Consider the following 26,553-nt stretch of genomic DNA (forward strand, 5'->3'; position numbering starts at 1 on the left):
TTGGTCAAAAACGCCTTACTATACATGGTCGTTTTTGTCAGCTAAAAACGCCTTACTATACATGGTCGTTTTTTTCAGCTAAAAACGCCTTACTATACATGGTCGTTTTTGTCGGCTAAAAACGCCTTACTATACATGGTCGTTTTTTTGGTCAAAAACGCCTTACTATACATGGTCGTTTTTTTCAGCTAAAAACGCCTTACTATACATGGTCGTTTTTTTGGTCAAAAACGCCTTACTATACATGGTCGTTTTTTTCAGCTAAAAACGCCTTACTATACATGGTCGTTTTTTTCAGCTAAAAACGCCTTACTATACATGGTCGGGTTTTTTTTGGTCAAAAACGCCTTACTATACATGGTCGTTTTTTGGTCAAAAACGCCTTACTATACATGGTCGTTTTTTTTGGCTAAAAACGCCTTATTATACATGGTCGTGTTTTTGGTCAAAAACGCCTTACTATACATGGTCGTTTTTTTTCAGCTAAAAACGCCTTACTATACATGGTCCTTTTTTTTACCTAAAAATGCCTTACTATATATGGTCATTTTTTTGGTCAAAAACGCCTTACTAAACATGGTCGTTTTTCTCAGCTAAAAAAGCCTTACTATACATGGTCGTTTTTTTCAGCTAAAAACGCCTTACTATACATGGTAATTTTTTTCAGCTAAAAACGCCTTACTATACATGGTCGTTTTTTTCAGCTAAAAACGCCTTACTATACATGGTCGTTTTTTTCGGCCAAAAACGCCTTACTATACATGGTCGTTTTTTTTCGTCAAATAAATGCCTTACTATACATGGTCGTTTTTTTTTTTTGGTCAAAAACGCCTTACTATACATGGTCATTTTTTTCAGCTAAAAACGCCTTACTATACATGGTCGTTTTTTTCAGCTAAAAACGCCTTACTATACATGGTCGTTTTTTTCGGCCAAAAACGCCTTACTATACATGGTCGTTTTTTTCGTCAAAAAACGCCTTACTATACATGGTCGTTTTTTTCAGCTAAAAACGCCTTACTATACATGGTCGTTTTTTTGGTCAAAAACGCCTTACTATACATGGTCGTTTTTTCAGCTAAAAACGCCTTACTATACATGGTCGTGTTTTTGGTCAAAAACGCCTTACTATACATGGTCGTTTTTTTCGTCAAATAAACGCCTTACTATACATGGTCGTTTTTTTCAGCTAAAAACGTCTTACTATACATGGTCGTTTTTTTGGTCAAAAACGCCTTACGATACATGGTCGTTTTTGTCAGCTAAAAACGCCTTACTATACCTATACATGGTCGTTTTTTTGGTCAAAAACGCCTTACTATACATGGTCGTTTTTTCCAGCTAAAAACGCCTTACTATACATGGTCGTTTTTTTTGGTCAAAAACGCCTTACTATACATGGTCGTTTTTTTCAGCTAAAAACGCCTTACTATACATGGTCGTTTTTTTGGTCAAAAACGCCTTACTATACATGGTCGTTTTTGTCAGCTAAAAACGCCTTACTATACATGGTCGTTTTTTTCAGCTAAAAACGCCTTACTATACATGGTCGTTTTTGTCGGCTAAAAACGCCTTACTATACATGGTCGTTTTTTTGGTCAAAAACGCCTTACTATACATGGTCGTTTTTTTCAGCTAAAAACGCCTTACTATACATGGTCGTTTTTTTGGTCAAAAACGCCTTACTATACATGGTCGTTTTTTTCAGCTAAAAACGCCTTACTATACATGGTCGGGTTTTTTTTGGTCAAAAACGCCTTACTATACATGGTCGTTTTTTTCAGCTAAAAACGCCTTACTATACATGGTCGTTTTTTTCGGCCAAAAACGCCTTACTATACATGGTCGTTTTTTTCGTCAAATAAATGCCTTACTATACATGGTCGTTTTTTTTTTTGGTCAAAAACGCCTTACTATACATGGTCATTTTTTTCAGCTAAAAACGCCTTACTATACATGGTCGTTTTTTTCAGCTAAAAACGCCTTACTATACATGGTCGTTTTTTTCGGCCAAAAACGCCTTACTATACATGGTCGTTTTTTTCGTCAAATAAACGCCTTACTATACATGGTCGTTTTTTTCAGCTAAAAACGCCTTACTATACATGGTCGTTTTTTTGGTCAAAAACGCCTTACTATACATGGTCGTTTTTTCAGCTAAAAACGCCTTACTATACATGGTCGTGTTTTTGGTCAAAAACGCCTTACTATACATGGTCGTTTTTTTCGTCAAATAAACGCCTTACTATACATGGTCGTTTTTTTCAGCTAAAAACGTCTTACTATACATGGTCGTTTTTTTGGTCAAAAACGCCTTACGATACATGGTCGTTTTTGTCAGCTAAAAACGCCTTACTATACCTATACATGGTCGTTTTTTTGGTCAAAAACGCCTTACTATACATGGTCGTTTTTTCCAGCTAAAAACGCCTTACTATACATGGTCGTTTTTTTTGGTCAAAAACGCCTTACTATACATGGTCGTTTTTTTCAGCTAAAAACGCCTTACTATACATGGTCGTTTTTTTGGTCAAAAACGCCTTACTATACATGGTCGTTTTTGTCAGCTAAAAACGCCTTACTATACATGGTCGTTTTTTTCAGCTAAAAACGCCTTACTATACATGGTCGTTTTTGTCGGCTAAAAACGCCTTACTATACATGGTCGTTTTTTTGGTCAAAAACGCCTTACTATACATGGTCGTTTTTTTCAGCTAAAAACGCCTTACTATACATGGTCGTTTTTTTGGTCAAAAACGCCTTACTATACATGGTCGTTTTTGTCAGCTAAAAACGCCTTACTATACATGGTCGTTTTTTTCAGCTAAAAACGCCTTACTATACATGGTCGTTTTTGTCGGCTAAAAACGCCTTACTATATATGGTCGTTTTTTTGGTCAAAAACGCCTTACTATACATGGTCGTTTTTTTCAGCTAAAAACGCCTTACTATACATGGTCGTTTTTTTGGTCAAAAACGCCTTACTATACATGGTCGTTTTTTTCAGCTAAAAACGCCTTACTATACATGGTCGGGTTTTTTTTGGTCAAAAACGCCTTACTATACATGGTCGTTTTTTTTGGCTAAAAACGCCTTATTATACATGGTCGTTTTTTGGTCAAAAACGCCTTACTATACATGGTCGTTTTTTTCAGCTAAAAACGCCATACTATACATTGTCATTTTTTTTGGCTAAAAACACCTCACTATACATGGTCGTTTTTTTGGTCAAAAACGCCTTACTATACATGGTCGTTTTTTTTTTGGCTAAAAACGCCTTATTATACATGGTCGTTTTTTTGGTCAAAAACGCCTTACTAAACATGGTCGTTTTTCTCAGCTAAAAAAGCCTTACTATACATGGTCGTTTTTTTCAGCTAAAAACGCCTTACTATACATGGTCGTTTTTTTCAGCTAAAAACGCCTTACTATACATGGTCGTTTTTTTTTTCGACTAAAAACGCCTTACTATACATGGTAATTTTTTTCGGCCAAAAACGCCTTACTATACATGGTCGTTTTTTTCAGCTAAAAACGCCTTACTATACATGGTCGTTTTTTTCGGCTAAAAACGCCTTACTATACATGGTCGTTTTTTTCAGCTAAAAATGCCTTACTATACATGGTCGTTTTTTTTTGGTCAAAAACGCCTTACTATACATGGTCATTTTTTTCAGCTAAAAACGCCTTACTATACATGGTCGTTTTTTTCAGCTAAAAACGCCTTACTATACATGGTCGTTTTTTTCGGCCAAAAACGCCTTACTATACATGGTCGTTTTTTTCAGCTAAAAACGCCTTACTATACATGGTCGTTTTTTTCAGCTAAAAACGCCTTACTATACATGGTCCTTTTTTTTTGGTCAAAAACGCCTTACTATACATGGTCATTTTTTTCAGCTAAAAACGCCTTACTATACATGGTCGTTTTTTTCAGCTAAAAACGCCTTACTATACATGGTCGTTTTTTTCAGCTAAAAACGCCTTACTATACATGGTCGTTTTTTTTCGTCAAATAAACGCCTTACTATACATGGTCGTTTTTTTTTGGTCAAAAACGCCTTACTATACATGGTCATTTTTTTCAGCTAAAAACGCCTTACTATACATGGTCGTTTTTTTCAGCTAAAAACGCCTTACTATACATGGTCGTTTTTTTCGTCAAAAAAACGCCTTACTATACATGGTCGTTTTTTTTTTGTCAAAAACGCCTTACTATACATGGTCATTTTTTTCAGCTAAAAACGCCTTACTATACATGGTCGTTTTTTTCAGCTAAAAACGCCTTACTATACATGGTCGTTTTTTCAGCTAAAAACGCCTTACTATACATGGTCGTTTTTTTCAGCTAAAAACGCCTTACTATACATGGTCGTTTTTTTCAGCTAAAAACGCCTTACTATACATGGTCGTTTTTTTGGTCAAAAACGCCTTACTATACATGGTCGTTTTTTCCAGCTAAAAACGCCTTACTATACATGGTCGTTTTTTTGGTCAAAAACGCCTTACTATACATGGTCGTTTTTTTGGGCTAAAAACGCCTTATTATACATGGTCATTTTTTTCGGCTAACAACGCCATACTATACATTGTCATTTTTTTTGGTCAAAAACACCTTACCATACATGGTTGTTTTTTTCAGCTAAAAACGCCTTACTATACATGGTCGTTTTTTTTTGTCAAAAACGCCTTACTATACATGGTCGTTTTTTTTCAGCTAAAAACGCCTTACTATACATGGTCGTTTTTTTTCAGCTAAAAACGCCTTACTATACATGGTCGTTTTTTTGGTCAAAAACGCCTTACGATACATGGTCGTTTTTGTCGGCTAAAAACGCCTTACTATACATGGTCGTTTTTTTGGTCAAAAACGCCTTACTATCCAGGTCGTTTTTTTCAGCTAAAAACGCCTTACTATCCATGGTCGTTTTTTTTGGTCAAAAACGCCTTACTATACATGGTCGTTTTTTTGGTCAAAAACGCCTTACTATACATGGTCATTTTTTTTAGCTAAAAACGCCTTACTATACATGGTCGTTTTTTTGGTCAAAAACGCCTTACTATACATGGTCGTTTTTTTTTCAGCTAAAAACGCCTTACTATACATGGTCGTTTTTTTTTTGGGCTAAAAACGCCTTACTATACATGGTCGTTTTTTTGGTCAAAAACGCCTTACTATACATGGTCGTTTTTTCCAGCTAAAAACGCCTTACTATACATGGTCGTTTTTTTTGGCTAAAAACGCCTTACTATACATGGTCGTTTTTTTTGGCTAAAAACGCCTTATTATACATGGTCGTTTTTTTGGTCAAAAACGCCTTACTATACATGGTCGTGTTTTTCAGCTAAAAACGCCTTACTATACATGGTCGTTTTTTTGGTCAAAAACGCCTTACGATACATGGTCGTTTTTGTCAGCTAAAAACGCCTTACTATACATGGTCGTTTTTTTGGTCAAAAACGCCTTACTATACATGGTCGTTTTTTTCAGCTAAAAACTCCTTACTATACATGGTCGTTTTTTTTGGTCAAAAACGCCTTACTATACATGGTCGTTTTTTTTGGCTAAAAACGCCTTATTATACATGGTCGTTTTTTTTGGTCAAAAACGCCTTACTATACATGGTCGTTTTTTTTGGTCAAAAACGCTTTACTATACATGGTCGTTTTTTTCAGCTAAAAACGCCTTATTATACATGGTCGTTTTTTTTGGTCAAAAACGCCTTACTATACATGGTCATTTTTTTCAGCTAAAAACGCCTTACTATACATGGTCGTTTTTTTGGTCAAAAACGCCTTACTATACATGGTCCTTTTTTTCAGCTAAAAACGCCTTACTATACATGGTCGTTTTTTTCAGCTAAAAACGCCTTACTATACATGGTTTTTTGGTCGGCAAAAACGCCTTACTATAAATGGTCGTTTTTTTGGTCAAAAACGCCTTACTATACATGGTCATTTTTTTTAGCTAAAAACGCCTTACTATACATGGTCGGTTTTTTCAGCTAAAAATGCCTTACTATACATGGTCGTTTTTTTGGTCAAAAACGCCTTACTATACATGGTCATTTTTTTTCAGCTAAAAACGCCTTACTATACAGGGTCGTTTTTTTCAGCTAAAAACGCCTTACTATACATGGTCCTTTTTTTTAGCTAAAAATGCCTTACTATACATGGTCATTTTTTTGGTCAAAAACGCCTTACTAAACATGGTCGTTTTTCTCAGCTAAAAAAGCCTTACTATACATGGTCGTTTTTTTCAGCTAAAAACGCCTTACTATACATGGTCGTTTTTTTCAGCTAAAAACGCCTTACTATACATGGTCATTTTTTTCGGCCAAAAACGCCTTACTATACATGGTCGTTTTTTTCGTCAAATAAACGCCTTACTATACATGGTCATTTTTTTTGGTCAAAAACGCCTTACTATACATGGTCGTTTTTTTGGTCAAAAACGCCTTACTATACATGGTCATTTTTTTTAGCTAAAAACGCCTTACTATACATGGTCGTTTTTTTGGTCAAAAACGCCTTACTATACATGGTCGTTTTTTTTTCAGCTAAAAACGCCTTACTATACATGGTCGTTTTTTTTTTGGGCTAAAAACGCCTTACTATACATGGTCGTTTTTTTGGTCAAAAACGCCTTACTATACATGGTCGTTTTTTCCAGCTAAAAACGCCTTACTATACATGGTCGTTTTTTTTGGCTAAAAACGCCTTACTATACATGGTCGTTTTTTTGGCTAAAAACGCCTTATTATACATGGTCGTGTTTTTGGTCAAAAACGCCTTACTATACATGGTCGTGTTTTTCAGCTAAAAACGCCTTACTATACATGGTCGTTTTTTTGGTCAAAAACGCCTTACGATACATGGTCGTTTTTGTCAGCTAAAAACGCCTTACTATACATGGTCGTTTTTTTGGTCAAAAACGCCTTACTATACATGGTCGTTTTTTTCAGCTAAAAACTCCTTACTATACATGGTCGTTTTTTTTGGTCAAAAACGCCTTACTATACATGGTCGTTTTTTTTGGCTAAAAACGCCTTATTATACATGGTCGTTTTTTTTGGTCAAAAACGCCTTACTATACATGGTCGTTTTTTTTGGTCAAAAACGCTTTACTATACATGGTCGTTTTTTTTGGCTAAAAACGCCTTATTATACATGGTCATTTTTTTCGGCTAAAAACGCCATACTATACATTGTCGTTTTTTTGGTCAAAAACGCCTTACTATACATGGTCGTTTTTTTCAGCTAAAAACGCCTTACTATACATGGTCGTTTTTTTCAGTTAAAAACGCCTTACTATACATGGTCGTTTTTTTTGGTCAAAAACGCCTTACTATACATGGTCGTTTTTTTCAGCTAAAAACGCCTTACTATATATGGTCGTTTTTTGGGTCAAAAACGCCTTTCTATACATGGTCGTTTTTTTCAGCTAAAAACGCCTTACTATACATGGTCGTTTTTGTCGGCTAAAAACGCCTTACTATACATGGTCGTTTTTTGGTCAAAAACGCCTTACTATACATGGTCATTTTTTTCAGCTAAAAAAGCCTTACTATACATGGTCGTTTTTTCAGCTAAAAACGCCTTATTATACATGGTCGTTTTTTTCAGCTAAAAACGCCTTACTATACATGGTCGTTTTTTTCAGCTAAAAACGCCTTACTATACATGGTCGTTTTTTTGGTCAAAAACGCCTTACTATACATGGTCGTTTTTTGTCAAAAACGCCTTACTATACATGGTCATTTTTTTCAGCTAAAAACGCCTTACTATACATGGTCGTTTTTTTCAGCTAAAAACGCCTTACTATACATGGTCGTTTTTTTCAGCTAAAAACGCCTTACTATACATGGTCGTTTTTTTTGGTCAAAAACGCCTTACTATACATGGTCGTTTTTTTCAGCTAAAAACGCCTTACTATACATGGTCGTTTTTTTTTGGTCAAAAACGCCTTACTATACATGGTCGTTTTTTTGGTCAAAAACGCCTTACTATACATGGTCGTTTTTTTTGGCTAAAAACGCCTTTATTATACATGGTCGTGTTTTTGGTCAAAAACGCCTTACTATACATGGTCGTTTTTTTCAGCTAAAAACGCCTTACTATACATGGTCTTTTTTTTGGTCAAAAACGCCTTACTATACATGGTCGTTTTTTTGGTCAAAAACGCCTTACTATACATGGTCATTTTTTCCAGCTAAAAAAGCCTTACTATACATGGTCGTTTTTTCAGCTAAAAACGCCTTATTATACATGGTCGTTTTTTTCAGCTAAAAACGCCTTACTATACATGGTCGTTTTTTTCAGCTAAAAACGCCTTACTATACATGGTCGTTTTTTTTTGGTCAAAAACGCCTTACTATACATGGTCGTTTTTTTGGTCAAAAACGCCTTACTATACATGGTCGTTTTTTTTTTTGCTAAAAACGCCTTATTATACATGGTCGTGTTTTTGGTCAAAAACGCCTTACTATACATGGTCGTTTTTTTCAGCTAAAAACGCCTTACTATACATGGTCGTTTTTTTGGTCAAAAACGCCTTACCATACATGGTCGTTTTTTTTTGGTAAAAAACGCCTTAGTATACATGGTCATTTTTTTCAGCTAAAAACGCCTTACTATACATGGTCGTTTTTTTCAGCTAAAAACGCCTTACTATACATGGTCGTTTTTTTCAGCTAAAAACGCCTTACTATACATGGCCGTTTTTTTTGGTCAAAAACGCCTTACTATACATGGTCGCGTTTTTTTTGGTCAAAAACGCCTTACTATACATGGTCGTTTTTTTCAGCTAAAAACGCCTTACTATACATGGTCGTTTTTTTTTGGGTCAAAAACGCCTTACTATACATGGTCGTTTTTTTGGTCAAAAACGCCTTACTATACATGGTCGTTTTTTTTGGCTAAAAACGCCTTATTATACATGGTCGTGTTTTTGGTCAAAAACGCCTTACTATACATGGTCGTTTCTTTCAGCTAAAAACGCCTTACTATACATGGTCTTTTTTTTGGTCAAAAACGCCTTACTATACATGGTCGTTTTTTTGGTCAAAAACGCCTTACTATACATGGTCGTTTTTTTCAGCTAAAAACGCCTTACTATACATGGTCGTTTTTGTCGGCTAAAAACGCCTTACTATACATGGTCGTTTTTTTGGTCAAAAACGCCTTACTATACATGGTCATTTTTTTCAGCTAAAAAAGCCTTACTATACATGGTCGTTTTTTCAACTAAAAACGCCTTATTATACATGGTCGTTTTTTTCAGCTAAAAACGCCTTACTATACATGGTCGTTTTTTTCAGCTAAAAACGCCTTACTATACATGGTCGTTTTTTTTTGGTCAAAAACGCCTTACTATACATGGTCGTTTTTTTTGGCTAAAAACGCCTTATTATACATGGTCGTGTTTTTGGTCAAAAACGCCTTACTATACATGGTCGTTTTTTTCAGCTAAAAACGCCTTCCTATACATGGTCGTTTTTGTCGGCTAAAAACGCCTTACTATACATGGTCGTTTTTTTGGTCAAAAACGCCTTACTATACATGGTCATTTTTTTCAGCTAAAAAAGCCTTACTATACATGGTCGTTTTTTCAACTAAAAACGCCTTATTATACATGGTCGTTTTTTTCAGCTAAAAACGCCTTACTATACATGGTCGTTTTTTTCAGCTAAAAACGCCTTACTATACATGGTCGTTTTTTTTTTGGTCAAAAACGCCTTACTATACATGGTCGTTTTTTTGGTCAAAAACGCCTTATTATACATGGTCGTGTTTTTGGTCAAAAACGCCTTACTATACATGGTCGTTTTTTTCAGCTAAAAACGCCTTAGTATACATGGTCGTTTTTTTGGTCAAAAACGCCTCACTATACATGGTCGTTTTTTTTTGGTCAAAAACGCCTTACTATACATGGTCATTTTTTTCAGCTAAAAACGCCTTACGATACATGGTCGTTTTTTTCAGCTAAAAACGCCTTACTATACATGGTCGTTTTTTTCAGCTAAAAACGCCTTACTATACATGGTCGTTTTTTTTGGTCAAAAACGCCTTACTATACATGGTCGTTTTTTTCAGCTAAAAACGCCTTACTATACATGGTCGTTTTTTTTTTTGGTCAAAAACGCCTTACTATACATGGTCGTTTTTTTGGTCAAAAACGCCTTACTATACATGGTCGTTTTTTTTGGCTAAAAACGCCTTATTATACATGGTCGTGTTTTTGGTCAAAAACGCCTTACTATACATGGTCGTTTTTTTCAGCTAAAAACGCCTTACTATACATGGTCTTTTTTTTGGTCAAAAACGCCTTACTATACATGGTGGTTTTTTTGGTCAAAAACGCCTTACTATACATGGTCGTTTTTTTCAGCTAAAAACGCCTTACTATACATGGTCGTTTTTTTCAGCTAAAAACGCCTTACTATAAATGGTTGTTTTTTTGGTCAAAAACGCCTTACTATACATGGTCATATTTTTCAGCTGAAAACGCCTTACTATATATATATATATATATATATATATATATATATATATATATATATATATATAACTAGACTTAGCATCAAGTCGGCAGTCTGCGAAGGAGTGAAGTGTCCATTTATAGCCGCCCAATGAGGCGGCGCTCCCTCATCATAACGCGGTCATGCAAATTTGATCTTGGGCAACAGCACCCGCCGTCAATCAAAAGGCCACCTGATCGCCTGACCGTTGACGCTCAAGACGACCGCACGAGAAGGAACGACGCCCTTGGAATGACGGCTGAACATTGAACGGAGCCGTGTCGCTTCTATACCCCCCCCCTCAAAAAATGGCAATTTTTAAGTGATCCGTCCCAACATGGCGTACGCTCGGATAGTCAAGACCGGCAGCAGGCATCAAGGGCGTGTAATGCTGCCCTTGGAGCATTTGTTCCACCTTCAAGAATCCGACAGGCTGAAGGTTGGACCAGTTGTGGGCCAAAGGCGCTTTTTCAAAGCCCAAAAAGGCCAAGTGGAAAGATCAGATCATGTGAAAGCCAATACTGACACCTGGTGGTCATGCCTGGACTTGTTGCAGTTCAACAACAACCTCCTGATTGGCTGAAGCGTCCAGATGGACTCGTTGTATAGTGATACATCGCTTACGAACTTAATTGGTTCCCAGACAGTGTGTAAGGTGAAAAGTGTGTATCCCAAACATTAATTTCCCATATGAAACCATTAAAAAGAGAATAATCCGTTCCCAGGTCACCATAAAACAATTTCTAATTTCTAAACTTTCTAATTTTCTAAGCCCTAAAACTACGCAAAAATATACCTTATTTTATGTATAATACATGTGCTATGGTATTATAATGAAAGAAATAAACTACTGGATAGTAAAGTCATTTTAGGTAACTTTATGATGGTCGTTGATGGCTTGATGGAATGCTTGATTTAATGCTAATGAAACCGGTTTCATCAGCATTAAACACCAGATGACGAACGTAGCCTTCTTCTTCCACCATCTTGAGGAATGATTCCTTTTAAGCTTTGGCAGGTTTATCGTCAGAATTGGCTGCCTCACCATGACGAATGACACTATGAATCCCTGTATGACAAGTGAAGTGGCCGTGCTTTATCTGCGATAATTTTACCTAGTTCCTCATCGTGTTCTGTTTAGCTGGGTTGATAGCTTTTCGCATCAAGTGCAGAGATGGCTAGTGCAGGTTATTTGTGGAGTCTGATTGATGGGATATTTTAACCTTGCAGTCTACACTCTGCCTTTGAACCATCAATAAAGTTGAAACGAGTCAAAATTTCACTGTGTTTTCTATCCATTTTCTCACTCTCTGTCGTCTAGCCTATCGATTTTTATTTGCAGCTGTTTCTGTAACCCCCCTCCTCCTCACTGCTGCATTCTTGACCAATCACGTCCGGCTTTAACCGCTGGGGGCGGGGAATAGAGGACAAAAAAAAGTCCGATCCCATTTCCTTGTTAGGAGAACGGGCTCTTTCGCGAACGACACATCCCTCATTGTGGCGCTCCATGTGTATCCTGAAAAATAGTTTGTATGCCAAGATTAAATTCTTGTGAATTTAACGTTCGTAAGCAAAAAATTCGTTAGCTGAGGTATCACTGTACTTGGGAAATAAAACCAAAAAAAGCGCAATCCATTTTTATTGTTCTCAGGGTATTTAAAAAAATGGTCCATTTTGACTCAGGCAACGGTGAGGACGACCCTGTCTCGCTTCCTCCTCCGCTTCTTCTTGTCGGCCAGGCGTCCGGTGGCGTCGGCGAAGAACGTCACTTCCTCTTTGCTCTCCAACTGGCGCTGGAGGAACTGCAGGGCGGCGCCGTTGAAGCCCAACAAGTCCTGGAAAAGAAAAAGAACGGACATGACGGACGGACGGAGGGGGTGCAACCGGTTGCGGTTGGCCTTACGCGCATGTCCTGCACTTTGGAGAGCGTGTTGGCGCGTAGCTCATCCATAACTGGGAGGAGCTTCATGCTGCCCGAGATGCGACCGAAATGAATTCTGAGGGGAGAACCGGTGGTCACGTTTCACAGTGGCGGCGACGACACGACATGGCGGCGGTGGTTGGACCGACCTGAGCAAGAAGAAGAGGCAGCGGCAAACCAGTTCCACCTCCAGGCCTCGCTGGATGAAGTCGTTGAAGAGCTCCAACAGCTCGGGGACGTACGGGAAGGGCAGAACCAGCAGCGACACTTCCAGCTCGCTGACCGCAACCAAAAACAAAATACTTTTTAAAGTGTGCTCAAGAAAAAGCATTGTTTTTGCCCATAATCTCTTTTCACTCACTCAACCCGGAAGTAACTCAGATAGAAAGCTAGCTAGCTAATAGATAGCTAAGTAACTCGGATAGAAAACTAGCTAGCTAATAGATAGCTAACAGATAGCTAGCTAGGCTTTCAATCAACCCGGAAGTAACTCAGATAAAGAGCTAGCTAGCTAATAGACAGCTAATAGATGGCTAAGTAAGTCGGATAGAAAGCTAGCTAGCTAATAGATAGCTAGCTAGGCCTTCACTCAACCTGGAAGTAACTCAGGTAGAAAGCTAGCCAGCTAACAGACAGCTAATAGACAGCTAAGTAACTTGGATAGAAAACTAGCTAGCTAATAGATAGCTAACAGATAGCTAGCTAGGCCTTCAGTCAACCCGGAAGTAACTCAGATAAAGAGCTAGCTATCTAATAGACAGCTAATAGATGGCTAAGTAACTCGGATAGACAACTAGCTAGCTAATAGATAGCTAACAGATAGCTAGCTAGGCCTTCACTCAACCCGGAAGTAACTTAGATAGAAAGCTAGCGAGCTAAGAAACAGCTAATAGATAGCCAAGTAACTTGGATAGAAAGCTAGCTAACTAATAGATAGCTAACAGATGGCTAGCTAAGCCTTCACTCAACACAGAAGTAACTCAGATAGAAAGCAAGCTAGCTAATAGACAGCTACTAGACAGCTAATAGATAGCTAAGTAACTTGGATAGAAAGCTAGCTAGCGAATAGATAGCTAGCTAGGCCTTTACTCAACCCGGAAGTAACCCAGACAGAAAGCTAGCTAGCTAATAGGGAGCTGATAGAAAGCTAGCTAGCTAATAGATAGCTAGCTAGGCCTTCACTCAACCCGGAAATAATTCAGATAGAAAGCTAGCCAGCTAATAGACAGCTAATAGATAGCTAAGTAAATCGGATAAAAAGCTAAATAGCTAATAGATAGCGAACAGATAGCTAGCTAGGCCTTCACCCAACCCAGACGTAACTCAGATAGAGAGCTAGCGAGCTAATAGACAGCTAATAGATAGCTAAGTAACTCAGATAGAAAGCTAGCTAGCTAATAGATAGCTAACAGATAGCTAGCTCGGCCTTCACTCAACCCGGAAGTAACTCAGATAGAAAGCTAGATAGCTAATGACAGCTAATAGATAGCTAAGTAACTTGGATAGAAAGCTAGCTATTATGGGAGTGAAAAAGACCCCAACACAGGCTAGTGTTAAGCCGAAGAGGACACAAAAGAAAATAACTGTCGAGCAGAACAGGGAGATCATCGAAAAACACAGAGGTGTTCGTTTGTGTGACTTAGCGTCCCAGTACCAGTATGCTAAATCGACCATTGCTACGTGTAGCTAAGGGCGCTTCTGTGTTGTCTAAGCAACGGTCTCAGGCAATAGAAGGGGTTGAAAAACTTCTGTTGATTTGGATTGACTAAAAGCAGCTAGCAGGGGACAGTGTGAGTGAGGGTATTGTCGCCGAGAAGGCACATCAAGAAACAACTACATCAAAAACCATCACATAAGTCAATAAATCGACTATATTATACAGTACAGTTTATTTCTTTCATGACAATACAATATCACGTGTATTATACATAAAATAAGGTCTATTTTGTGTAGTTTTAAGGCTTATTTCGTAGAAAAATTATGTTTTAGGGGGACCTGGGAACGGATTATTTTCATTTTAATGGTTTTTTAGGGGAAATGAATATTTGGATGACACACTTTTGGCCTTACACACACTTTCTGGGAACCAATTAAATTCGTAAGCTAAGGGATCACTGTACTTTGGGAGAGTTGCTTCTCACCTGGATCGGACTTTCTTGAGGACTTCCAGGACGTAGCGGGACGGCTGCAAGTGCGGCAAACACAACGACATGTCAACAACATTTTTGGAAGTTGAATAATTATTAATAATATTAATAATAATCATCATCATAATACTAATACATTTCATTTCTAAGCGCCTTTCAAAACTCTCAAGGTCACTTTACAGTCACAGGATAAAATTTTTCTGTCGGTGAGCAGCGGCAGCCACACGTGCCAGCGTTCACTCAACCCGGAAGTAACTCCAACAGATAGAAAGCTAGCTAGATAGCAAATAGATAAATACATAGCTAGAAGTTCTTTTGACTTCAAAATGGCACTGCGAGAGTGGCTGCCTGTATTCCTGTATTCTGTTTCTCTACTTCTTCCTTTCCTTTCCTCTTACTTTCATCACATTTCTGAGCGCCTTTCAAAACTCTCAAGGTCACTTTACAGTCACAGCATAACATTTTTATGCGGGTGAGCAGCGTAACTCCAACAGATAGAAAGCTAGCTCGCTAGCTAATAGCTAAGCTAGGAAGTCCTTTCCATCACTTCCTGTCTGTTACCTCAATGTTTCCAAAGGCCACCAGGATGGGATTCGCTTCAGGCAGCGCCAGCTGAAAAACAAAGTCAACACTCAAGTCTCCGACGGACGTCCCGGCAACAAAAATGTCTCCGCTACCTCCTTCCCGGCGCGCTCGCAGGCATATCGATGTTCTTCCAACTTCCTTTTCTCGCCGCGGAGGAGCTCCAGAGCCTCCATGATGCGTTCGGCCTGCCGGCAAAGACGCGTATGCCGTCAAACTTAAGCGCCGGCCGTCTACGCCGAGTCCACTCACCGCTTTGACCGTCTCCGCCGTCTTCTTGCCGGCCGGTGCCGTTTCGCCCGGGGTCTCTCCGGCCACCTGCCGTAACGCCCAGGAAAAGGCGCCATCAGAGATTGAATGCTAATGGCTAGCGCGCTGAGAAGTCCGGATTTTGCGTTGATGGAGAATGGGGCTGATGCTAACGACCGGCACGCTAACTGACGGCTCATTTCCCAAATGCCGCTGAAAAGCTAACACGCTAACGGCTAGTGCGGTTGACACAGGCTGGGATCAGCAGAAAAGTACGGATTTGGCGCAGATGGAGAATGGGGCCGTTGCTAACGACCGGCACGCTAACTGAAGGCTCATTTCCTGAATGGCGCTGAGAAGCTAACATGCTAATGGCTAGCGCGGCCGACACGGGCCGAGATCAGCAGCGAAGCTCGGATTTGGAGACGATGGAGAATGGGGCCGATGCTAACGACCGGCACGCTAACTGACGGCTCGTTTCCTAAATGCCGCTGAGAAGCTAACACGCTAACGGCGACTATGCTCTACGGTACATTAGCGCAAGAGCGTAATGGCCGGATGGCAACTCACCACGGGAGCATCGCCTTTGGCCAAGCTCTCCTCAAACTCCGCCTCTCGCTCCTGTCACATGACAATAACAAGAAGAAAAGTGGTCTCAAAGTTCTTCCGTAGTGGCGTCCTCCATCTTGATCCTCACCATCTCGCGTTCCTCCTCCAGGATGATGGGCTCCCTGGTTCTCTCCCACAGGCGTAGAGACTTGTCGTGCGACGCCGACACCAGATGGTCGCCGTTGGGGCTGAGGCTCAGGCACCAGACCTCGCGATGGTGGCCCTGAAGGGGGCGGGGCAGTGATTGTGACATCACAGAAAGGCCAATAATAATAACAACAACAACAATAATAATAATAAGCTAGCTGGCTTCATCCAACCTGGAAATAACTCAAATAGATAGAAAGCTAGCTAGCTAGCTAGATAACAAGCTAGCTAGCTGGCTTCACTCAACCCGAAAGTAATTGAAATAGATAGAAAGCTAGCTAGACAGCTAATAGCTAGCTAGCTAGACAATAAGCTAGCTAGCTGGCTTCACTCACCCCTAAAGTAACTCAAATAGATGCTAACTATTAGCTATACTCTAGCTAGCTAGCTATTGCTAGATAACAAACTAGTTAGCTGGCTTCACTCAACCCAAAAGTAACTCAAATAGATAGAAAGCTAGCTCGCTACGTAATAGATAGAGAGCTAGATAACAAGCTAGCTAGCTTTGCTTTACTCAACTTGGAAGTAACTCAAATAGATAGAAAGCTAGCTAGCTAGCAGATGGCTAGCTAGATAACAAGCTAGCTAGCTGGCTTCACTCAACCCGAAAGTAACTCAAATAGACAGAATGCTAGCTAGCCAGCTAATAGCTAGCTATCTAGATAACAAGCTAGCAAGCAGGCGTCACTCAACCCAGAAGTAACTCAAATAGATAGAAAGCTAGCTAGCTAGCTAATTGATAGCTCGCTAGATAACAAGCTAGCTGGCTAATAGATAGCTAGCTAGACAGCCAGCTAAACACCATAAGACAGAGTCCAAGGACTACTTTTGTGGACATTAAGCTCCTCAGCCCCATTTCAATTAAAAAATATTATATTTGCAAATATTAAAACTTCAACCATGGCTTTTTTACGAGTGACTGACTGACCTCCAAGGTCTGGATGTGTAGAAACTTGTCGGCGTCCCACTGCTTGATCTTCTTGTCCTTTCCCGCCGTGAAGAACAAATGCGTCTTGGGGACAAACTGCAGGAACATGACGCTGGAAGCGGCACGGGAAGCGGCGTGAGGTCACATAGCACAGACCCCGCCTCCCCTCGGGCGAGCTCCCCACCTGTCGTCGTGCGCAAACATGGAGCGGTGACAGTCGCCAAAGTCCAGGCCCCAGATCTTCACGTTGCGATCCGCCGAGCCCGTGGCGATCAGCTTGCTGTCCTGGAGGGGGAAGGGGGGTCAAAGTCCAAAAACCAACACCCAATGTCCCAAATTAAAAAAAAGAACAAAGCACTCACATGTGTGATGTCCAGACAGAGGACGGGCAGCTTGTGGCCGTACAGGGTCAAAAAGAACTGCGGACGGACAAGCAGGAAAGTTAGGAGATTTAGCTAATAGTCACTCAATCTGGAAGTAACTCAAATAGATAGAATGATTGCTAGCTAGCTAAGAGTTAGCTAATAATCACTCAACCTGGAAGTAACTCAAATAGATGGAAAGCTAGCTAGCTAATAATCACTCACCCCAGATGTAACTCAAATAGATAGAAAGCTAGCTAGCTAAGATTTAGCTAATAATCACTCAACCCGGAATTAACTCAAATAGATGGAAAGCTAGCTAGCTAGCTGCGAGTTAGCTAATACTCACTCAACCCGGAAGAAACTGAAATAGATAGAAAGCTAGCTAGCAAAGAGTTAGCTAATAATCACTCAACCCGGAAGTAACTCAAATAGATAGAAAGCTAGCTAGTTAATAATCACTCAACCTGGAAGTAACTCAAATAGATAGAAAGCTAGCTAACTAAGAGTTAGCTATTAATCACTCAACCCGGAAGTAACTCAAATAGATAGAAAGCTAGCTAGCTAATAATCACTCGCCCCAGATGTAACTCAAATAGATAGAAAGCTAGCTAGCTAAGATTTAGCTAATAATCACTCAACCCGGAATTAACTCAAATAGATAGAAAGCTAGCTAGCTAGCTAAGAGTTAGCTAATAATCACTCAACCCGGAAGTAACTCAAATAGATAGAAAGCTAGCTAGCTAGCTAAGAGTTAGCTAATAATCACTCAACCCGGAAGTAACTCAAATAGATAGAAAGCTAGCTAACTAAGAGTTAGCTATTAATCACTCAACCCGGAAGTAACTCAAATAGATAGAAAGCTCGCTAGCTAATAATCACTCAACCCGGAAGTAACTCAAATAGATAGAAAGCTAGCTAGCTAATAATCACTCACCCTAGATGTAACTCAAATAGATAGAAAGCTAGCTAGCTAAGATCTAGCTAATAATCACTCAACCCGGAAGTAACTCAAATAGATAGAAAGCTATCTAGCAAGCTAACAGTTAGCTAATAAACACTCAACCCGGAATGAACTCAAACAGATAGAAAGCTAGCAAGCTAGCTAGCTAAGAGTTAGCTAATAATCACTCAACCCGGAAGTGACTCAAATAGATAGAATGGACGTGGCGAAGGGGGAGAAACGCACCGTCAGCGCGTCCTCATCTCCTTTACCTTGAGCGTGTCCACGTAGAAGACTTTGACGGTGCAGTCCAGCAGGGAGACGGCCAGCAGGCGGCGATCGGGGGACAACTTGACGCACAGGACGTCATCGTCCAGCTGTAACGTGCGCCTGTGCGTCAACGTCAGCCTCCTGCGACATGCACGGAAAAAAAAAACTGTGAGGAAAACATCCAATAAAGGAGGACTGCAGATAAAAATACAAAAAGACAAGCAAAAAAACCACAAAATAAAACACACAAAAAAAGCACAAAGGAAACACTGATGCAATGTAATATGCATGCCAGGCCACCGGATGGCGCACGTTAGCCCCAAAGAGGTCTGCAATCATCTTGTCCACTCACTTGTGTCCACTGGTCTCGTCCTTCACCAACTCAAAGTCCCAGAACTTCACTGTCTTGTCCGCGCCGCCGCTCACGATGCCTCGCTACACACACACACACGCACTAAAATGTTGCACACAACTACCAATGGCATCCCAGCAGTCGTCTTAGTGACGTCAGTGCTGATACATCATTTAAATTTTCATCATCAGTAGTAACATTGATGCCTTGCTCGGTGACCAACTGAGAATAGAACAGACAAACAAAAGGAATAATGGGAGAAAAAACGAGGGGTGGAAATAAGGAAAAATGGTTGGGAAAAGGGGAGCAAGATGGCGGGATGCAAGGAAGGAAGGGACAGATTGCAATAGTTGCCGTTGTGGGACCAACCTGGTCGGGCGCCAGGCAGAGTGACCAGAGGGCCCCACTGTGGGCGTCCAGCGTCTCCAGGAGGCTCCCCGAGGCCAGCTCGAAGATCTGCAGCTTGCCCGTCTGAGGCAGAGCAAAAGGTGAGCGGGCGAGGACGGGCGACGCCCCCCCCCGGCGACCCCTCACCTTGGTCCCCAGGACGATCTGCCTGTCGCCGGGCACAAAGAGGGAGCAGAGGGCGTAGTCGCACGCCATAGTGCGCACCACCTGCAGCGTGGACCTGAAAGCAAGCGGCGCAAAATGGCCGCTTTGACTCTAAGGCCGGAGGGCCGGAAGACGCCCCGCCCCCCCCATGACCCCATGACCCCTCCACGCCAGATAGGCGGAATGGCCGACCTGTTCCAGACTTTGACGGTCTCCCCGGACGCCGACAGCACGGCCAGGTTGTCGGAGCTGAAGGCCAGCGTGCGCACGTCGCCGCGATGGCCGCCCAGCGTCAGGCGGGCCGTCTTGCTCGCCGCCGCCATCTTGTGGCCCAGTTTCAGGCTGTACGTCTCCACCGTGTTGTTCTGCAGCAGCAGCGCCACCTTCAGTTCGCCGCCGCCGCACGACAAGCAGTCGGCCCACCTGTCGAAACCCATCCGGGTCAGGTCGCGTGACCCCAGAAGTGGGCTGTTTGGTAGTTTGTGGGGGGGGTCACCTGATCTTGGAGGAGGCCTTGATGTTGCTCAGCAGGACAATCTCGTCCCTCAGCGTCCTCTCCGGCTGCGGCTCCACGCGGTCCCCGTCCGCCCTGGATCAGAGTCCCCGCGTGAGACGAGGCTTTGTTGGCATGGAAACAACCCCCCTCCCCCAACCAACTCACCGGGCGGCCTTCTTCTTGGCTTTCCTGAGCTTCTTGGCCATCTTCTTGCGCACTTCCTCCTCCGAGCACACAACAAACACCTCCAGGACAGCGTCGTTTCCCTGAACGGTCGCCACCCAAACACATTTTTTTTTTTTTTTTTAGATGCAACTGCCAGGATGGATGGCAGTGGGCGGAGCCTGCTTTCTATGTATTTGAGTTACTTCCAAGTTGAGTGGTTATTAGCTAACTCTTAGCTAGCTTTCTATCTATTTGAGTTACTTCCGAGTTGAGTGGTTATTAGCTAACTCTTAGCTAGCTAGCTTTCTATGTATTTGATTTACTTCCGGGTTGAGTGATTATTAGCTAACTATTAGCTAGCTAGCTTTCTATCTATTTGAGTCACTTCCGGGTTGAGTGATTATTAGCTAACTCTTAGCTAGCTTTCTATCTATTTGAGTTACTTCCGAGTTGAGTGGTTATTAGCTAACTCTTCGCTAGCTAGCTTTCTATGTATTTGAGTTACTTCTGGGTTAAGTGATTATTAGCTAACTCTTAGCTAGCTAGCTTTCTCTCTATTTGTGTTTCTTCCGGGTTGAGTGATTATTAGCTAACTCTTAGCTAACTTTCTATCTATTAGAGTTACTTCTGGGTTGAGTGATTATTAGCTAACTCTTAGCTAGCTAGCTAGATTTCTATCTATTTCAGTTAAGTCCGGGTTGAGTGGTTATTAGCTAACTCTTAGCTAGCTTTCTATCTATTTGAGTTACTTCAGGGTTGAGTGATTATTAGCTAACTCTTAGCTAGCAAGCTAGATTTCTATCTATTTCAGTTACTTCCGGGTTGAGTGGTTATTAGCTAACTCTTAACTAGTTAGCATTGTCTCTATTTGAGTTACTTCCGCGTTAAGTGATTATTAGGTAACTCTTAGCTAGCTAGCTTTCTCTCTATTTGTGTTACTTCCGGGTTGAGTGATTATTAGCTAACTCTATCTATTAGAGTTACTTCTGGGTTGAGTGATTATTAGCTAACTCTATCTATTTGAGTTACTTCCGGGTTGAGTGATTATTAGCTAACTCTTAGCTAGCTAGCAAGCTTTTTATCTATTTGAATTACTTCCGCGTTGAGTGAACGTTGGCGCGTGTGTCTGCCGCTGCTCACCCGCAGTTTTGAAAGGCGCTTTGTAAATGAAATGTATTATTATTATAAACGCGACCATTTTGCACTCACGTGACAGGCAAAGACTCTGGCCTTGGCGTCGGCGGTCAGGGACACCACTCTGTCTCTGGCCTGGCGGAGGAGGGAGCCGGCTTTCTGGCAGGTCAGGATACGCTGAAAGACGGACGGACAAAGTAAGCGGACGCACCGCCGCGGGACGCCCGACTTGTCCTTACGTCTTCCGGACTCTGCTCGCCATCTTGTTCGTCGGCGTCCTCCGGCGGGGACTTGGCCTTCTTGACTTGGGGCGTCTCCTCGGTTGACTCCTGGGTGGAAAGTCACGAGCGGCGTCATAGGGGGCTGGGGGTGGACATGTCCCCGAGCGTCCCGTCTCACCTCCAGCGGGAAGCTGACGTCCCAAGCCCGAAGCTCGCTGTCGGCCGAGCCCGTCAACAGTCGCCGCTCCTCGTTCAGAAAGGTCATGGCCCACACCTGATGAAGGCGCAAAAGGTCAAGCGGCGGCCATTTTCTTTTGAGCTGTTTAGATCTGTTTTGACACCATCATCATTATGAATGCAGACACATTCTTAACTCATTCAATGCCAGATGTGCAAAAATGTCTCCACTCCAGTACCAGGGTTTTTGTCATTGTCACTCGAATTCCAGGACTCGCAGAATATTGAGTTTTAGGACTACATAAACATTCAATTCAGCGTTACAAACTCCAGAGTTGATTCCTAAATTATATGAGTCTGCCGTTATATGAGTGTGAAATGAGGGCCGGATGTTCAAAATACACTACATATTGATTTATATAGAACATATAGAACAGCTGAAGCTGAAACAAAGCGCGAAAATGGAGAAGAAAAAAAAGGAAATGCTGCCCCCTTGTGGAAAGGAAAACATTGCCAGAGATCTGGCAAGCGCTTTATCGGCACCAAAGCATGAAAAAAAAAAGCTTGGGAATGGCGCTCTACGTCATATTTGGCAGTGAATGAGTTAATTTAGGGGAAAAAAAATCATAATTTTGTTTTAAACACTAACTGTGTTTGTTGTATGTTTATTATTAATAATAATAATAATAATACATTTCATTTATAAGTGCCTTTCAAAAACTCAAGGTTACTTTACAGTCACAGGATCGGTTTTTCTGTGGGTGAGCAGTGGCAGCCACATGCGCCAGCCAACCCTGAATAATAATAATAATAATAATAAAATAATAATAAATGTCATTTCTAAGCGCCTTTCAAAACTCTCAGGTCACTTTACAATAACAGGGTCGGTATTTCTGTGGGTGAGCAGCGGCAGCGACACGCGCCAGCGTTCACTCAACCCGGAAGTAACTCAAATAGATAGAAAGCTAGCTAGTTCGCGAACAGATAGCTAATCGATAGCCAGCTAGAAGCCAGCCAGCCAGATAGTTATATACCTAATTGATAGCTAGCTAGATAACTAGCTTGTCAGCTAGATAGCTAATAGATAGCAAATAGCTAGCAAGCTACATAGCTAGCTAGATAGCTAACGAGATAAATAACTCACCTCACTGCGATGGCCCACCAGGGTCTTGAAGCAATGCTGCGTGTCCAAGTCCCACCACTTGACAAAAGTGTCCTTGGAGCTGCCGACAAAGACACGCACTCAGACAAAATTTCTACCGACCCCTCCAAAATAAAACACAACTGAAATGATGCTGTTGCATCGTACTGGCCACCATTTCAAGCTTTTCTGATCAACTTGAAGCAGGCGGTCACTACCTGGTCACCAGAAGGTTTTTGTCTTTGAGGAAGAGCGCTTGCGTGACCTCGTCTTTGTGTCCCCGCAGTCGGTACAGGCCGCACTCATTGATCACGTCCCACACGATCACATCCGTATCCTGACACACAAAATGGAGTCACAACATTCATTTTTAGACACCAGGTGCTGTCATTTGTCGCACGGAGCGCCACGGTGGCTAGCGGACTAGATTTCGGCGGAAGAACACCAAACCACATGGTCGGACAGCGCCACGGTGGCCCGCAGACTAGTTTTCCACACCCACTTTCTTTCAGTGCACTCAGTGCAGACGTGGTTTGTTATCGAGTGGAGTACTTTTGCTATTATGGGACCGAAAAAGACCCCACCACAGGCTAGTGTTCAGCCAAAGAGGACACAAAAGAAAATGACGGTCGAGCAGAAGAAGGAGATCATCAAAAAACAGCAACAAGGTGTGCGTTTGTGTGACTTAGCGTCCCAGTACCAGTACGCTAAGTCGAACATTGCTACGTGTGGCTATGGTTGTTTCTGACCAACAGTCTTAGGCAATAGAAGAGGATGAAAAACTTCTGTTGATTTGGATTACCGAAAAGCAGCTTGCGGGGGACAGTGTGAGTGAGGATATTATCGCCGAGAAAGCACGACAACTTCACTCGGATATCAAGAGGTAGTTGCCTCTTGATGATCAACGACCATCACAAAGGTCAATAAAACGACTTTATCATACAGTACAGTTAATTTCTTTCATTATGATCCAATAGCACATTTATTATATATAAAATAATGTGTATTTTGTGTCGTTTTAAGGCTTATTTAGTAGAAATTTGTTTTATGGGGACCTGGGAACAGATTATTCTCATTTTAAGGGTTTCTTATGGGAAAAAAATGTTTGGAAGATGAACTTTTCGGCTTATTTCTTTAATTACAACACAATAGCACATTTATTATATATAAAATAATGTATATTTTGTGTAGTTTTAAAGTTTATTTAGTTGAAAATTATGTTTTATGGGGACCTGGGAACGGATTATTCTCATTTTAATGGTTTCTTGTGGGAAATAAATATTTGGCAGACGAACTTTTCGCCTAACGCACATTTTCTGGGAACTAATTACGTTCGTAAGCTGAGGTATCACTGTAAAGAAAAAAAAAAACAACAGAAAAGATAGCAGACGTAGTTGTTAACAAACATTATATTGGAATTGTTTCCAGCCCGAGCGGCCCGAGGGAGCGAGCGACCGACCTTGGATCCGGTGACGAGTCTGGCGCCCAGCGTGTCGTAGCACATGGCGGTGACGGCCGACTTGTGTCCGTTGAAGCACACATTACTCTCTCCGTTGAGCAAACTGAAGAGGCGCACGGCGCCGTCCTCGTAGGCCACGGCCAAGTGGACGCCATCTGGCGACGGACGCAGGAAGGTCACCTCGTGTTTCTGGCCGGCGAGGATCAACACCTGCGCAAGGAAAGATGAGCGCAAAGTACACGCAGGCGCAGTACATTATTAGAAATGATAAAAAACGCGAACAATGCCAGATTAAAATTTACGAATTAACTAGCTGGCTATCTAGCTAGCTATTTACCTCGCTATCTACAGGATTAGCTGTCTAGTTAGCTATCTACTGTATTAGCTAGCTAGCTAGCTTTCGATCTATTTGAGTTAGTTCCAGGTTGAGTGAACGCCGGTGCGTGTGGCTACCGCTGCTCACCCACAGAAAAACTTATCATGTGATTGTAAAGTGACCTTGAGAGTTTTGAAAGGCGCTTATAAATGACATGTATTAATATTACTATAAACTGAATCAAAACAACATTGAAAATGCCCCCCCACCTTCTCCGCTTTGCGAGTATCCCAGATGAAAACGTGCTCGCACGCCGCCACGGCCACGTAGCGCCCGCGCTCGGCGCCGCGTAGCGTGACGTAGCAGATGTTTGCTTTCTGGCTGCCGATCACGCCGAAAACGGCGCCCGCCACGTAGCGCAGGTACTGCTTGGTCAAGCCCATCACGTGCGCCCTTCTGCTGGCACGGAGACAAAACACACAAAAAAACTTTTGGAGACCACATATTGCAGTTTACTGTGAACCACGGTTGCCTTTCCAGCAGCTCATGTATTTCTTTTTTTCATTCGTTTCATCACTTTGCTGCTGTGAAATGTAAATTTCTCCACTGTGAGACTAATAAAGGCAAATCCAATCCAATCCAATGTTTAATGCCTTAATATGATCGTTTTTTTTCCTTAACCACAGAAAAGCGGGAATTAAAACTGTATTTGCTAGCAAAGGGGAAATATTGGTCAACAGTGTGGCAAACGTGAATGAGTGATGTCCAGCTATCTTGCTAACTACCTGGCTGGCTGTCTAACTACCTGGCTGGCTATCTGTTAGCTATATAGCTAGATAGCTATATATTAGCTAGCTTTCTCTCTATTTTTCTTCCAGGTTGAGTGAATGAAATGTATTATTATTATTATTATTATTATTATTATTATAACTGAGACACCCAACTTCACAACCAAAGGTGGTCGTCACTCGGGTGAATATTTTACAATTAAAAGACTTCACGGGATGAGTACAGAACACAGCTGCAGAAAACACCTTTGTGGTCATTGCAGGGTAACAGATTCAATCAAACTGAGTATTTCTACAACAAACATTTGTTTTGTGGCCAAACTGTGCCGTTTGTGATCAAATTGCGTATTAACGGGTAAATACTGCGTTTCAGGGGGAACCAACTACTTTTGCTGGAAATGTTCGATATGTTTTGTTATAGCCATATTGATAGATGACTTTTAAACGTGACTTTGGGAACAAAAAATTCCGCAATATGACTTTTTGAATTCCGTGGGATATGCTAGGCTACCATTAGCCCGCATAGCGAGTGTTTAACTAGACGAAACCTCCCGAGGGGGCGGGAACGGAGCATCGAGTTAAAGAAGCGCGCCTCTCCTTTCTTAACCCCGTCCGCCCGGGTACTGCTGTGCGAATAACGACACCACAGTATCATGCTTGCACCCACGTGTTGGCGTTTCTCACTGCTGTTAGTTCATAAAATCACATCCACGTTGTTCGTACGTTTGTTAATGTAGCGGAGGCTCCGCCGTTTTGATGAATGTTCTCAAGATTTCAGTTAATTCTGATGATTTACCTCAGAGACGCAGTCGCAAGCTCGTTTCCTCCGGTTTCGTCGTAGGCGAATCGTTTCAGACTGGATCAATCCATCACAGAGTCATCGGTCTCGTCGCAACTCACGCTGACCGACGTTTTTCCCTTGTAAATAAATGGCATTTTTAGTTACATTAATATCGAGATATTGTGTTTTCTGAACAACATACAACGTAAATGGAGCTTCAAATTGTGCATTTGATAAGTCATCGCGTTCATTCTGTTGCTTTTGACTGGGGTCCAATGCAAGCACGCCGATCG

The 26,553-nt window shown here is 41.5% G+C and overlaps 1 protein-coding gene across 1 annotated transcript; it reads right to left on the bottom strand.

Moving 5' to 3' along the window:
- Positions 1-12,145: 12,145 nt before the first annotated feature.
- Positions 12,146-26,416, bottom strand: wdr3 (WD repeat domain 3). Its single transcript, XM_089002320.1, has 27 exons — positions 26,276-26,416; positions 24,961-25,147; positions 24,376-24,585; positions 23,135-23,253; positions 22,920-22,998; positions 21,777-21,872; positions 21,617-21,706; positions 21,453-21,554; positions 20,244-20,344; positions 20,079-20,171; positions 19,775-20,005; positions 19,565-19,658; positions 19,400-19,501; positions 19,031-19,113; positions 18,681-18,819; positions 17,466-17,522; positions 17,288-17,388; positions 17,104-17,215; positions 16,117-16,251; positions 15,990-16,040; positions 15,423-15,488; positions 15,266-15,358; positions 15,150-15,200; positions 14,583-14,626; positions 12,591-12,719; positions 12,424-12,517; positions 12,146-12,355 (listed from the first exon to the last, which is right to left on the bottom strand). Exons 2-27 carry the CDS (start codon positions 25,132-25,134, stop codon positions 12,200-12,202), a joined length of 2,802 nt encoding a protein of 933 aa, XP_088858446.1. The 5' UTR covers positions 25,135-25,147; positions 26,276-26,416; the 3' UTR covers positions 12,146-12,199.
- Positions 26,417-26,553: the final 137 nt, after the last annotated feature.

Source organism: Hippocampus bargibanti, linkage group LG08 (assembly GCF_051943395.1).
Source record: "Hippocampus bargibanti isolate YZ-2025 linkage group LG08, ASM5194339v1, whole genome shotgun sequence".
Lineage (NCBI taxonomy): Eukaryota > Metazoa > Chordata > Actinopteri > Syngnathiformes > Syngnathidae > Hippocampus > Hippocampus bargibanti.